Source organism: Aptenodytes forsteri, unplaced genomic scaffold (assembly GCF_000699145.1).
Source record: "Aptenodytes forsteri isolate BGI_AS27 unplaced genomic scaffold, ASM69914v1 Scaffold8, whole genome shotgun sequence".
NCBI classification, from domain to species: Eukaryota; Metazoa; Chordata; class Aves; order Sphenisciformes; family Spheniscidae; genus Aptenodytes; species Aptenodytes forsteri.
Window position 1 is genome coordinate 10355473 of NW_008796218.1, and position 15727 is coordinate 10371199.

Sequence of the window (15727 nt, forward strand, 5' to 3'; positions counted from 1 at the left end):
GCCCCCAGGCCCTTTTCTGCCGGGCAGCTTTCCAGCCACTGGGGTTGTTGTGACCCAGGTACATGACCCGGCACTTGGCCTTGTTGAATCTCATACAGTTGGCCTCGGCCCATCGATCCAGCCTGTCCAGGTCCCTCTGCAGAGCCTTCCTACCCTCGAGCAGATCAACACTCCCGCCCAACTTGGTGTCATCTGCAAACTTACTGAGGGTGCACTTGATCCCCTCAAGGTCTAGTTTTATGTTTAAAGTGACCATATGCCAAATGAAATGCAGGATCAAGCTAATGGGTAGTTGGCATTTTTCTGTGATTTGATCATAATTAAAACCAATATATCAATCACAAATCCAGGGCCAGAATAATGCTCCAAGTCACACTTGGCATTGATTTATTTGTAACTGATATATTAATTTAGTAACTTCTTTGTTGCTTAGTGTGCTATTATTATTACCCATGTTAACAGAAAAATGTCAGCCAGTGTTTGAGTTGAGTGTGATTGAGTATTTTGTATGTTGTGTATGTACAAGACTGGCCAGGCAGAAGGCTACATGGTATGTTACAGCTTTAACAGTACCACAGGTGTTAAATACCAGGATAGCACCACTTGAAGGTCCTTGTGCATGCAGCAGCAGGTGTTACTGAATGGGGTGATTCTTCATAGGGCCTGCAGTTGCTGCCTGTGCTTTCGGCATCCTTTTTACTGCAGGTGCAACAAACCTGGCTCTACAAGGCTTTTCCAATGTCTCTCAATATATCCCTATATGCCCTCTTCTGCCACAGAGGGCATTGCTCCTGTCCTTCGCCTTTCCATAACACATGATGCCTGGTTTTGGTATCGTCCTGGCTCGTCCCTTATGTTTAAGTGCAAAAATTTTTTTTTTTCTTGCATTAAGAGGCTTTCAGCTAAATCTGTAAACTGTTGGTTTTGCAGCAAAATTCTTGGTATGCTTCAGGGCAATTTTTGATGGGCTGAAAAGAATCATGGAAGAATAGTCAGATGCGCATGCTGGATCAGCAGCTTCAGCTGTTGTTGATCGAAGAAAGTAGTTAAAGGCACGGCATGTGGTTGACGCTGCAAATCTGAGATTACAGCTTGGTTGTTGAAAGTGGACAAAAAGGATTGTATTTCAGTTCATAATAGTACTTTATTTTGGAACTATCACAGTATCAGAAATAGTTCACTAACATACACAAACATCTTAGTGGTTAGCTTTCAGTGGCTAACCATTTGTCAACAAAAGCTCTAGAAATGCTTAACAGTTAGCCTTGTGCTGAGAGAATGAATTCATAATTGTTTGAAAATAGCGTTTCAGAGACTTGAGGACATTCCTTTTTGAAAACTAGTCTTTCAAAGATAAAACATTCAAATAATTTGAATGTGTCTGATCAGATGAAATTTGAAGAAGTTCAGGCGAAAGCTGAGCTGGGTCTGATTTACTAGCAAATTCTAAAAAGAGCGCAAAATAAAATTTGTGCAGTGTCTTTCTCTGTTGAACATTGATGGACGGTAGGCATCCACTGACAGATTGTGGATGCAGCACCTTTGTGCAGGCTTTGTATGTGTGCTGCCAGGCTGTGATACCTTCCATGAGCAACAATAGGTAAGTAGATCAGATATTATGCAGCAATAACATGAGTCTTGGTTAGGCCTATTATTAATCACTGACTGGTTTTTTGTTGTTGTGATTGTGATTCTGACCAAAGCAGAAAATTGCAGTTGCTTAACAGATTAGATTTTGCATTTAATCTGGCTCATGGCCTCTTTAAACATAAAGCTAGACATTAAGAAATGTGTAAATAGGGCAGAAAGTGCTGCCTTTCAAAGAACACACTTGATCTTGGAGCCTCACAGCAAATACTCTCTTTCTTGGCATTTCTTTACATATACTAGTCTGTGCATGTATTTGATGGAAAGCTTAAGTATATGTACAAACAAATGAAGCAAAATCTTCAGAATTAATTCTATTAAACTAAAGTTGATCTACTAAACCATGGTACTTCTCCTGACGTGATAAGAGATGACTGAGCTGGTAGAAAGCTCACTGCAGCAATGAGACAGAAGGCCTTGTTTCTTTCACTTTCCTAATCCTCCTTCTGGTCATGTGGTCCCACACCTTCCAAGGCACCACCACCGGCACTTGTGTTGATTCAACTCAACGTCTCATGAGAAAGCTGTCTACGTTTTTGCTGGATGATTTACAAAGTAAAGTAAGCACCAGAACTGGTATAAGGTAAGTGGGAGAAATGTGCAATGACATGTAGTAGAAAGAAAACTTAAATAAAACCTTTGCTCTTGAACAAACTCATAGTTTTAACAGGGAGTATTTTATTTTAACTCTTACTAGATATTTTCCTTTGTATCATATCCATGCTGGGTATTTAACATTAAATACTGGAAGTTTAAGTATTCAACACTTACTTAGTAGTTACTGTTCTTTAGAGAAGTTAAACTGAAGCTGCTGGAACAGCAACTTGAGCAATCACAGGTGTTTCTTATTTCCTAAATGAAGTAGGCACTGCATCAGAAATTCAAAACCTATTATAAGGCTTTTTCAAACCTTGTATTTAAGTGTACCAATTTCTAGACTGAAATATTTTTCCCAATCCCTTGAAGTCTGGCTGCTATGTTTGAAGTGTGGGCTTCTAGAGGCTCCCAGAATGTAGGCAGCAAGATGCCTGCATCTGATGGCCCCGTTTGTTTCAGTGCTTCTGTAGTCTAGGTGCTATGCAAGGAGCTCTGAGGACTCTGAAAGCAGGAGGGAAAGGAGGGGCTAAAGGCCTTGCTATTACTATGAAGAGACTAGGGAAGCTGCTCAAGAAGAGTGGTTTTCAGAGAGTGGGAGGGGACCAAGTGCTTGGGAACCATGTCCAGGAAAGAAAAAAAAAAATTAAATAAGCAGCAAACAGGTAAGTGCGTGCAATAGCAGATTATGAATAGACACAGAAAAAGGAATCAGAGAAGTTCAATAGCAAATTATAGGTAGAACAATAAGAAAAGAAAAAAAAAAGAAGGAAATAAAAAGTTAAATGTAAAGCAAAAGTAGTTAATGTAGTTATATGTATTTTCAACATGGACAAAATTTACTGCATCAAAAATAGCCAAAATACATTTGATGCTGTTCTGTTACTTTCCATATAAGCAATTAGTGTAGTTCCTATTGTGAAGTTATGTAAAAGATAATGTATTTTATGGTAAAATAGAGGAATGGTGTCCACCTGGTGAAAATTCGGGGAGGTTGCTCCCACGGGGGTCAACAGCAAACTAAATTGTAGTTTAAACACTAGTTGCAGTACTATTGCTTCTCTTGTTGGTACATCATAGGACCTGCTGTTCCCAGCTGGATCTAGTCTTTTGCTGACATTTCAGTATTTTGCCAAATTAGTCAGGACAGTTTTGCAGTAATTGTTTTTGACGTTTCAAAGTGAATGGACTGGCTTTCTATTAAACAGACGCAGAGATTAAAAGTTAGATGGGAACTTTTACGAATCTGAGTTTTGGCTAGCTTTTTGTTTTTTTTTTTTTTTCTAAAGTAGTGTCAGAATGTTGTAAATTTGCTCAACTTCCACATAATTTTCAGAATTGTTGAAATCCAGTAGATACAAACTCCTCTTTTTTTTTCTGTAGCTGGGAACTGTATAACTAAAGTCATAATATAGATGACATAAAAGACATTTTCCAAATATCTGAGATACTATTTTCCCAAGACTTTTAATGAGAATGAAGCATCTGTACCCCACCAGCTGTATTCCAAGTCTCAGTTCAGTTGACTGATTAAAAAGCTTCACTGGATGTTCAAATACAGGAGGAGATTCTGGTATTCTTTGGGGAGTTTTAACCAGCTAGCTCAGTTCATCTTGTGTGGTTGGGAGAAAAAGCACAAATCTGACCATTGTCTTCCAGTGGGCAAAACAAGAGTGGCTTAATTTAGTGTAATTTGCTGTGCTACAGTATTTTCTCTATCTAGCTGCCCTCATCTGTCCCTCCTGCCTCTCTGCAGAAGTTTATCCTCATTGCACAATGCGTACCTTCACTTCAGATTGAAATCACCATTACTGAACGAGGAAGGTCTGCTTCCCACGTTGCTTTTGCATGCCTGTTCTCGTCCTCACCAGAGTGATCTTGCTCACTTCACTAACCTTAAGAAAGTGGATATTTTTTGGCCACATTATTGGGTTAAATCATCTGGTGAAAGTCAAGGAAGATGGAAGGGTACAACACCTGGTTCAGTTGGCTTGTTTGTCTTGAAGACTTCATCTTCAGTGACTGCAGTTCATGGTTCAGAACCTCAGATGCTTAAGTGAACTAGAGCAGTGAAGTAGGAAGCTTCTGTCCAGAGTAGAAATTACCAGTGTTAAAAGAAAATAAACCATGACCCTTTTTCCCTGTTGATAGGTGCTATATGGCATGAAGAAGAGTGCATGCAGTTACCAACTTCATTTAAAAAAAATAAAAATCAAAAGGGTTGTCAGGTTTTTTAACTTTTTATCACAGGCTGAACTAGCATTTTCTCTTTGCTATGATTAACTTGCGTAAATGTTTATTTGGAAATTGTTTAACAAAATAATATAGACACAAGCAAAGTTTAAAATATTGCTATCCCTCCTCCACCAAAATGACAGCACTTAACATCAAAGTTAGAATTAAAATATAACCAGTGACAAGTGCATTCAAAAGGCTCTGTCAGATGAGTAGAAGGAAATGTGTTCATAAGATTAAGTAACAAAAACTGTTCACACAGTTCAGAAATGACTGGAAACAGTCAAAAGTTATCACCTGAATAAAGAGCAGGGTATTTGGGAAGATGTGCTTAAGATTTTTGAGAGGAAAACACATCCAAGTTCTTGACTGTGAAAATGATAATAGTGATAAATTTGTATGTGATAGGAATTGATTGAAAGACATTTACAGTAGAGAAAGAGCAAGCTTGAAGTGTTTGAAAGACGGCTTTTAAACCTGGGGTTTCCTTCCTGTTCTCTACACCACATGGAACAAGTGAGGATAGCAGCAATAAAACTTTTGTTGGCAGATGAGACTGTAGATAGAAAAGTTTGCTGGGTTTTTGTTTGTTTTTAAAAAAGAAAAAAGGTTTAAATGAACCCATACTGTTGATCAAGGTAATCAAACAGTGTTGCTAATAACCTCTTACCAGTAATTAATGCAGCTTATTCATGGCTGGTAATCTGAGGAAAAACAAGGAATTTTCCTATGCTTTCCAAATTTCAAATACACTTTTTAAGGGCAGATCAGCCTCAAACATTCTAGTTAATTTCAGTAGGCATCATTAAAACAATAGAATACTCTAAATCAGGTTTGGCAACAGCATTGTGGTAAATAATTTGGCAGAGCATACTTTTTATTACCAGAAGTGATCAGTTATTTCAGTTTTGGCTCCAATCCCAGTTCAGCTGAAGCCAATAAAAAGCTTGCTGTAGACTTTGATAGGACCAGAATCAAATGCTTCATGACTCACATTTTCATGAACTTTGGTGAGGAAGTGCACTTCCATTTGGTACTTTGGTTTTCCTGTTCTAATAAATTCACAAAAAAAAAAAAAATTTGAAATACATAGTGCTTATAATACTATTCATCAGAGGATTTGATAGGCTTTCTTGTGTCACTGAAGCAAAAAACAGGCTAAGTGATTTATTTTTCAGCTGACAGAGCCAGAGACCACTTTTCTGACCCTCAGTTATTTGCTCTAATAATCTCTCCTGATTTATAAAAAGTTGCATGCTGTAAGCTTGTATGACGCTGAAAGGGCAACACAGGAAGTTTTTGGAAAATTGTTCAAGGCGATGGCTAGCAGCATTTAGTGTGACATGTTTAAACCTGTTCTGAGAGAAACAGAATTTTAAGTACTACGTAATTTTTCCCAGTGTTTTGGTTAGACAATTCTGTTTTCAACTGTCATAGTAGATATGTGTTAATTCACTTAAAAGCCACTGCTTTTCCTACTGGCCCTTGAAAGAAAATCCAGAAGTCAAAACACTGATGATTTACATCTGTATACAAATTAGATTAAACTCGCTGCTGCTTTGCTCCTCAAAATCTACCTCCTCCTCCTTCTCCTCCCAGCTAAGGACGCTTATATTTGCTGTTTTCTGTATTCTAATAGCAACTGCATTTCCAAAAGAAACTGCATGTCAAATTTGGAAATGTGGCAACACTTCTGAATTCACAAGTCACCACGGTCTACCTCTTGTTGATTTTTCCTCTGCTAACCCTGATGAATCAGAAGTTCTAAAAAGAGACAAGATACAAGGTAAGAGCGTCTTGGGCCAGGAGTAAATGTATGAAAGAAGAAAAACAAACTCAACCCAAACAAGTGCTATTCAAGGGAATTTTCTCCCTTTACAAGGAGAGGTAAGTTTACGTTAAGTTCAACTAAATTTTAAACTTTGCTCCTTATTTATAATAAGCAGAATGTCTCTTGCAAATTGTCAAGCTACATGCAACTAATTTTTGCATATTTTGAGTATCTTCAGGGTCTAAAGTGCAGATTCTTTGAGTAAATTTGAACCGTTATACCCTACAGAAGGTGCAGTTTACTGCCCAAAGAGCTACAGCGTTGATGTTCAACAGTTAAACCATCTTAAGGTTTTTTATTAATTATGAACATCAAGATTTTTGCTTGCATTGCATGGAATCATTTGCCAATGATTTGTAGGAATAGTAGAAGAATCAAATTTCAAGTGATTAAATAGGTTTCTATACAATTTCTGTAGTTTATTTAAAACGTGACTTTGCCAGATGCGTACACCACTGTAGTAACGTTAAAGAATCTCTGAACTCTCACAAGCCCTGTGCAATCCCTTTCCTTGAAAGTGCTCCTATCAGTCCCATTAAATCAGTCATTTTTGAGTCTCAGGAAAAATCTAGAGAAAAGTGTGCTCTATAGCTCAAGATGCACATTAACAAATTTAAAAATTGTTAGCTAAATGAAAAGGAAATATGGGAGAAATGTTTTTGCAAGCTTATAATTCTATAGCTTCATCATAACTCTGTATTTTAGTTATCAACAGTGATCTCACACAATTCACTTATTTCAGTATTACAAAATAGTAACCTCCAAGAACTTCAAAATGCTTTTACAAGTAGGGTGAAAGTGAATTGAAGCTATCCCAACGAGGGGATTCCCCCATCTCTCAACAAGAAAGAAGCTGCAAAGAGGTTTGTGACTTGTCAAAAGCCAAATCTGACGCTGAAGCTTTAGGAATAAGAACACAGTCCAATGTCCACTGACACCAGCTGGGCTGTATGTATTTTTCAAAGGGCAAGACCTCCTTGTGTAGCATTTTCAATATACGTTCTTTATATTCCAAGATTTGGAGCATTTTCTTCTTTACAAAAGCATTTACAGATTAAAAATCTCATAGCAATCCTCTGCATCTCACTCAATAGCGCTGTAGGTTCTAGCATGTTAAAAACCATAAAAGTCAGTGAAATGTTACATACAAATATTCAACCTTGAGAATATAAAGTGCATTTTAGGCACCAAATTAAAACACCATTTGCTGCTGTCAGCATTGGTCAAATGGGAGTGTGTGTGTGCGGGGGGGGAATTTGTTGCTTCTTAAAAAACTTCATTGCACGTGTCCAACTATATAGCTACTGTAATACAAGAAAACACCAGCCGGACATGTTGCCTGTGAGACCCTCTGACATGGCTTCCTGTGGCTATGGGAAGCCTTTTCCACTACGGTGCCATTTGACTAGGAGGTAAAGCGACAGCAATGTTGGTCTGTGACTTGCTCAATGAGATCTGTAGGCCATATAGTGCTGGGGGGTGGATATTTTAATAAGATGTAAATTTAAGGGTGGCTACAACTGGAGATAAAGAAATAGTGTTGATACAGTTAACCAGTAACTCCCTGAAATTCTTGACTACTGCTCTGTGGATACTGGTTATTTATCTAATATGATGTTTCATGCTCCTTAAAGGTATCATTTTGTCACCCCAGCAGGGCAATACATACTTATGCAAAGTGCTTCTGTGGGGTAGTTTGGCCTTTGATTCCACAAGCTAAATGTCTTTTTCAACATTTAAATTTTTAAACTGCAAGAGAAACATTATCTGTGAAACCTGGGTACTTTTTAAGCAAGGGACAAATGTCTAGCTATTTGCTTAACATCCCCCGACCCATAGTACTCTGCTTGTTCAGCACTAAATACCAGGTCAAACTGAATATCAAAACCGTTCGATAAAACTATACTTTGTCCAAATGGGTAATGTGCCATGCCATTAATGGTTCCTTTTCATCCAAAATTACAATCACAAAAATACAACAAATTGAGTAGTGTTAACCAGCAGTGTCTAAAACAAACCAGTGTAATCCAGAAGCAGTAATATATATACATTTAAAAGATCAAATTATGAAATAATTTTCATATGCAAATCTATTATTAGAATGAATAGAAAATTCACACAGCAATGAAGTGAATCTATCAAACAACAAAGCAGACTTCTTATGGTGGTTCAAAGTATTAATAGTCACAAAAAATGGTGTCAATAAAACCAATTAAAATACTGTTCCTTCTAGAGAAAAAAAGATGAAACTATTAATGAAACATCAGTAGTATAATGGGATGGCTCAAAGTGCACATGGAAGAGGGTGGCAGATGTACAAGATGTACTCTTTATGCATTCTCTCCTCTTAGCGCAATAACCTTGTGCAAAGAATAGTCCTGCAGCCTTTGCAACAGATAACCTCTTTTCCCAAATGGGATTTTCACTTGTTCCTAGTTGTGCTAAAGATCTTTCACATTTTTGTAAACTGTCTTGCAATATGCAAGGTAACACACACTTTTTAAAAAAGTATGTTACATTTCAGTAATCCCCCCTCACCCCAGAAGGAGGTTTGTGACTAAGGGGCAGGAAGTGACATAGACTTTTTAAACACCCGTGCCCCTTTTGGGGGCCCTGGATAGGGGGGTGGTGGCACATCATGTTGTCCATCTGAAGTAACTGCTTGCTCGTAAGTTGGTAGTCCTGAATCATCAGTTCTGAGAGGAAGTGGGTTTAAAGAAAATTCTTCGTGCCTTCTGAAGATGCTAGATGAATTGCGTCTTCTACTTCTTACATAATCCAAGTACCTAAACAAAGTTAACAGCATTATAAGTGGCAGCTTCTGTTTTAAAGGGAAGAAAGAATATAAAGTCTTAGTTGTAACCCCCCCCCCAAAAAAAAAAAACAACCCACCAAAAACCCCAAAACTAACAAAAAACCACAAACAGAAAAAACAACACAAAAAACCACTTGCCTTCAATGATCATAAAGACCAGAAGCCAAATACTCTCTCCAAACCACAGGGTAAGAATAGCTCAGTAATGTGAAATTTATAGGGAAGAGGAAGCACAGAATCCTCTTGTATGCCTTTCACGTTTACGATAAAGGAACAAGAAGGGCTAGAAAATTGGTAGAGAAGCATTTCCTCCAGCCTACTTCATTTCACATCTGAGGTAGACTACATGCCATGAAGAGCATACACCCCACTTTAAAGAGCGAACAGAACACGTTAGGCTTTCCACTGCAGGCCCTAACTTATTAGAATGATTCCATCTTTTTAGTAAGAATATTTTGGAACCAAGAACACACACACACAAAAAAAACCCCAAAGGTACGTCAGCCATGGAAGTGTTGTTTCATAACTTCAGCATAACTACTGCTAGCGCTCACCTAACTTGGCTTCCAGGAAAGTAAGAACTAGAACTCCCATTGGATTCTCTGAGAATACAGTTAGACCAACTCACAGTGATTTTTAAATTCCACTCTTAAGAGTTTATTTTGGCGCTTGGGTTTTTTTAAGCAGTTAAATTCCTTACCCTGGTGGTTGCGTTGATTTGCATCTACTTTTGCAGCAGTAGAAGATAAGCAGTACAATTATAACTAACAGTACTCCAGCAGCAACCAGACTGATGAGAAGTCCTGTAACATTAATCTTTTGTAGTGTCTCATCACCTGAAGATAAAACATTGGTTATTTTCATTATGTGTTCTTTCCATCTACATAGTATACAGTATACGCTGTGAAATACTAATTTTGCTGTGCTTTAAGGCTGTTAATTTCCACAAATGTCTAGCTTGTGGTGAGAAGCCATATCTGCGCAACACAACCCAAGAGTATCATTCACATTCAGCTTCAAGCAAAAGTGAGTAGATATTCCCTTTTCTGTACATAAAACTGTTGAGATGTCTGTCTTCTAATGCCTTCCAAATATTACTTTGTGTACTCGTGACCTTGATCAGGCTGTAGATCTTTCCTCAAGTCATATTGACCATTTTTTATAAAACATCTGGCATAAGACTACTCTGAACCTGAACCAGACTGTTATATTACTATTAAAGAAATGGGGGGAGGAGGCGGGACAAACGAAACAAAGCCACAGAAAGCAGCCACAGAATTACTGCAAATTTTACTGACTGTGTAATAAAACAAAGAAATGGACAACAAAATTCATATTGTTTTTAAGTACAGACTTATAATGGATCCCACTGTGAGCAAGACACTTCAGTGAGTACGTTTTATTGAATCAGATAATGTAATATACTTGCACAGTTCATAGTGAATTTCAGTAAAAAGATCAATTCTGATTTTGCTAACTGAATGCATGGTGTATTTTTAAGCATGTACTATTATAACAAACAAAATATTGCAATATAAGAAAATAATAAAAAGATTACTTACCTATTTTTATTTTAGGGCCTTTAATTGAATAGTCTTTCCAAAAATCCATCTATAAAAACACAAAGGATCAGATTTATATGAGCTATATTGGCAGGCTTATTAACAATTTTTTTTATATGGTACTGTGGGCAAAATTTAACAATGGCATAAACAGAAGCAACTCCCGCTGAAGGATTTGTACTTGCTTATCCCACCATATTTTTCTTATACGTTCAAGTTTGCATAAAAATTACAATTTCACAAAGAAGCAAATGCCAGCTGGTGAAAGAGAAAAGTGCATTTAACTGTCCAATGTTACCTCATATTTCTGCCTGATTACAGTAGAAGTTAGCATATATTCTGACACTAAAAAAATGCTTACAATTAATCTTTGTAAATCCCTACAGAAGAGTATAGAGGCAAAGTCAAGTTCTTAAGAATCGGACATTTGCATGAACAGTATTTGAATTCATATCAGGTAGGAAAAATAATGGGATTCATTTCAGAGAAAAACCTTTGTTGCATGACTGTTATGCATTAAATGTGTTTAGCTATAATTTCCACTTTTGCTACCCAGCAAACGACTCCATCAAGATTCCGATTTAACTTTCACCTTTTTCTTAGGAAAAGGCTAGCAATGGCAAACTAACATTTCCCCCTTCAGAATAGGAGTGTATTCCTTGCTCTTTCTGCAGGTTAGTGCAGAGCACATCTAGAATCACAAAGAGATTCTTGCTGCATGCAGCAAGAGCCAGTCTTCAGACAATCATCACGTTCCATTATCGGGCTGAAAGGTTTCTTACGTATTTTTCTCTTTTTTTATACCAGGTTTCTTCCAAGCTGTGTATAGGTAGCGATTTAGAAGATAATGCTATAGGAGTACTCAGCAATAGCTGAACTGTGGATTTACTCTGTACTCCTCTCTTCTAAAACACTACTTTGGCATGACACAAGGACACGATCTGCCAATTAATACATAGAGCATGTGGAACGCATTCAAATTGGATGCTGAGAAGTTACTAAAAAAAAAATAATGAGATTCTGAAAACACATATAGGTATATCCACAAGCGGTATGTCTGAAGTTTCATTTATATTTGTTAGCAGAATTGGAGCCCTTATCTAAAGTCTGTAAGGCAATAGTAGATATTCAGGTGTATTCACTGTGTATCTAAAGCAATAACCACATCTAACTGGGGCCTCTCCTTTTGCAGTAAAAGAAGCAATCATCTTATTTTAAGTGCTGTTCTCTGAAGGGCTACAGTATTTAGATACAGTAATGATTTAGTCAATAACCTCCTTCAATATATTAAATTCAGTTTGAACAGCTACCGTTTTATCAGGGTCTTCAAAAAATTCTCTTGCTTCTTCATAATTGCACAGCTCTTCAAAGCATTCTCTTTCCAGGTTATCTGCTGTGAATGCTTCAAAATCAAATCTGTTATTCAGAAGATGCCGTCCAATGAATAAATTGGCCTCCTTTTCTGATGTGAACACTAATAAAAAAAAATCAAGTTAATTTAAAACAAGTTAGGAAAGCTAAATTTGGTATTTTTAAAGGACATCCTTAAGGAGCACATTGAGACCCCTTCTTCCCCTAGCATCTCTCAACTACATACAGGAAAAAGAAACATCAAGGTCTCCTCCTAAAATGTCTTCTTCGCTGCTAACTTTTCTAAGTACACAATAGAAAATAAACATATTTTCCTTTCTCATAAAGCATTTCAGCTATTCCTTATGCTGGCCAAGAGAATTTGATTCTCATGACAGCTGTTGTTCAAGTTTTGGTATTATCCCTCTGGGATGGGGGCATCAGTTTTTTACTGGAGCTCTTAAGAACAAAGTAATAGGTTGCATAAAGCAGAAGTTCAGTCAGATGCAAACCCAGCAAGACACTGACCTACTGGAGGAAGGAGGCAAGGGGGGGAAAAAAAGGTAAAAAAAACCCAAAAAACTCTTCCTTCTAAAGAATCCTCAATATACATTTATCAACATTCTGGTATCTGAGAGTTCCAAATTTTGTTTGTGGAATTTGGATTTTAAATCATAGCAGCAGAATCCTATTAATTTTACATTTGTTCTCTTTTCACAATCATGGCAGCAAGTTTTATGTAAAGGTCGGCATATTGCCAAGTTTATTTGTTTTAAATTAGTCCATGATAGGAGTTTACTGACAACGGGCACTTCTGAAGACATTTAATTATTTTCTTCTTTTGTGCCTATTACAGGCCCCATGAGGCCTCATGGAGTACATTGTGAGGTGAGATTCCAGAAGAGTTAGTGAAATTGTAGAAGGCTTTGGAATACAGGAATGCATTTTCTCACCAGGCATTTTCCATAGTCAAGTTTTAGCCTGCTCTTGCTACAGCTTCTTTAAAAAAAAAAAAATCTTTATATGACAGAACTAGCTTTCTGGCTTGCTTTCTAGTGAAAGCCTAAGCTATACTCCAAGAAACTCAGACTATTCCGTTAAGCAAAATGACTAGAGGATTATTTTTGCAAGTGTAATGCAGAAACAGCATTGTTACGTACCAAGCTAGACGGCTAAAAAAGGAGATAAGATTCAGAATAACATTATTCAGCTACAAATTAGCTCTGTGTTCTTGTTAGCTTGTTTGCCGAGATTATCGCATCATTCAGGAATTTTTACCCTAATAGTTACTGTTAGATCTTGCAATGGTATCTCAAAATGGTTTGCTCTCTGAAAACTAAGAAAACTACAGTGTAACTTGCATAGTGGTTGTTTATGTCTTTAATATTATAGTATATTGAAGGAATATTACAGTATATCTTTATATGATTTATATAATATTACAGTATCTATTGAAGGAGCCACACGTGTACACACACATTTGTGTAGGAAGGGAAATGTGTTATTCTAAAGTAATTGCAAGAAAATCTAAGCTTAAAATATTTATGCTATATCTAAGAGTAACCAGAGAGAAGGACTTCATCCAAAAAGAATCCCCAGACCCACAAGTGGAAAGGGAAAAGAATTACATGGAAAAAAATATTACCAGTATCTTGATTAAGTGCAAATCGCAAGAATAACTTCAGTCTTCTGAAACAGAGATCTTCAGTTTTGCTCAGTAATGTTTCATTCCTTACCACGCAAGTAGTATTTGCTATACTTCTTAATTAACTTAGGTAAGATAATTGATGCATTTTAATTAACATGGAATGCATAGGCAAGCTGCCTGGAGCCTAGGACCCCTAATTCCCAGTGATACATGCTCCTTTTCTCTTTCAAAGAGTCTTTATCCATTTATCTGCACTTTTTTCATTTTGTAGGACATAGTCAAAGTGCACCTATCTCCATCTCCGAATTACCTACAACCTGACTAAGATAGCATTTGGAGAATGAAACAGATGGATTTGAATTCTCCCCTATATGTGAGGGAACTGCAGTCCTTAGGCCATGGTTCAATGAAATGGTAAATCCAGTTTTAGGATGCCTAGCATTTAAAAATGCATCCACACGATGTGCTAAATAAAGTAACTCTGCTGGTAAAAGATGTTCAGAAAATGCTGAAGGGTTAACCTCTCCATGCAGGTACCTCATACTCTTGGCAGCTGTTCTACTTGCTAAATTATTGGATGAAGAGTTGGGCCCCTCTCTTTCCAGCTCCATCTTTGAAGGAGTGATCTGGGCCTATTGTCAGGAGAGGGTTCTACACCGTGAACTCACAGGAAAGAGGCAGCCTGGCAGCCCAACGTTTTATGCCACAGAGCAATATGGATTTTAATGAATAACCTGTCTCAAGCATTTTTCTGCTAGCCATGTTTTCTGCTCAACATACTGCCCTGAAGGAGCCTCCTGCTCAATGAGATGACTTTTTAAAGTCTGCCTTAAGGTTTCAGCACGCTACCCACGGAGGAGACTGGACAGCTAAGTTACAAATTCCTTTTTGAAGCTCTGATGCTTAAATGTGAAGTGTCACACAGCTTAGCATTGTAGTGCTTGAGTCCTTTTTGGGAACTTCATTTGTTTTTACCTCAATTCCTCTCCACTTCCCTCCCTCCAAAGGGCAGAACTGCAATAGCAGCACTATGTTTAGCTTTACAGGTGTTGTAAGGGGATCTGGTACTGAGAAAAAATACCAATCTCAAAACAAGCAAATAAACCCTTTCAAATACAAAGCAATTTTAGATATACAAATAAAACTGTGATGTGCTCAAGTAGTACCAAAGCAGTACTGTCTTAATACAGATTTCAAACTTTTGGAATTTTGATGTTACTTAGAGGATTCTGGTTATAGCAATGACAATAACCCTAGAGACCTAAAGAAAGCTCAGTTGTCCCAATCTGCACTTCCTACTGGATCTGATAAATACTTAACATCAACACCCAAGTCAATTATCAATCATTTCAGCAAAAGATATTCAAATATTCTAAAATTAAGCATAAAACAGCTTAATTTTTTTAATGAAGTAAAAAAAAAGCTATTTACATACATAAAAAGATTTCTCAGCAGAAGCAAAGTTAGATACAGTTTTATTTTGGAAAGCATAAAATCACGTTAAAAGTAAGTTACCATCTTTCCGTTCAGGTTGCTTCAAGTTATTTAATCTCCCTGTGCAGTGAGGAAATGCAAACATCATCACCTGTAGTTGACACAGCAGTACCAAAAACGCAAACATGGCGTGGTATCTGTCAGACAGAAACTAACGTGAGTTAAAAAAAAACAGCCAGCTCAAGTCTTTTGGAGTGTCAGTGATGAACCTTGAATGAATCCTATAAATGAAGTCATCTACATGCAAGCTACACGCAAGCACCTACATGCAGTTGAGGCTAATGGATCCCTAGAACAAAAGCACCGATCCAAACTGGTCCTGCTTGTCTCTTGTGTTTTCGTTGCGTAACATCCGCACATGTCACCGGGGCCGCTCTCACCTCAGCCGGGCAGTACCCTCCGCTCTCCCCTCCCGGGGAAGCGGCTAAACAGAGCAGCGGCCCGGTTAGCTGGCGAATTAACGGGGAAAGGTCACACACGAGGTGCTGCAGGTGCGCTCTGAAACTTCAGGTACCTGCGATTTTGCTACCAGAGCAGCAGCTTATAAAAAC

General features: G+C 37.6%; 1 protein-coding gene across 1 annotated transcript; it reads right to left on the reverse strand.

Annotated features, from left to right (window-relative positions):
• Nucleotides 1-8864: 8864 nt before the first annotated feature.
• Nucleotides 8865-15303, reverse strand: PRRG4 (proline rich and Gla domain 4). The gene is made up of 5 exons (XM_009288913.1): nt 15198-15303; nt 11995-12158; nt 10685-10733; nt 9823-9958; nt 8865-9093 (listed from the first exon to the last, which is right to left on the reverse strand). The coding sequence occupies exons 1-5, from the start codon at nt 15301-15303 to the stop codon at nt 8865-8867; spliced, it is 684 nt and encodes a 227-aa protein (XP_009287188.1).
• Nucleotides 15304-15727: the final 424 nt, after the last annotated feature.

Excerpts from the sequence above, each read along its gene's own strand:
- PRRG4 (XM_009288913.1), bottom strand. The coding sequence starts at position 15,303 with ATGTTTGCGTTTTTGGTACTGCTGTGTCAACTACAGGTGATGATGTTT. Across the intron at positions 12,159-15,197 it reads GCAACCTGAACGGAAAGATG|TGTTCACATCAGAAAAGGAG; the intron begins GTAACTTACTTT and ends TTTTTTTATTAG. Across the intron at positions 10,734-11,994 it reads TTGAAGACCCTGATAAAACG|ATGGATTTTTGGAAAGACTA; the intron begins GTAGCTGTTCAA and ends GTGTTTTTATAG.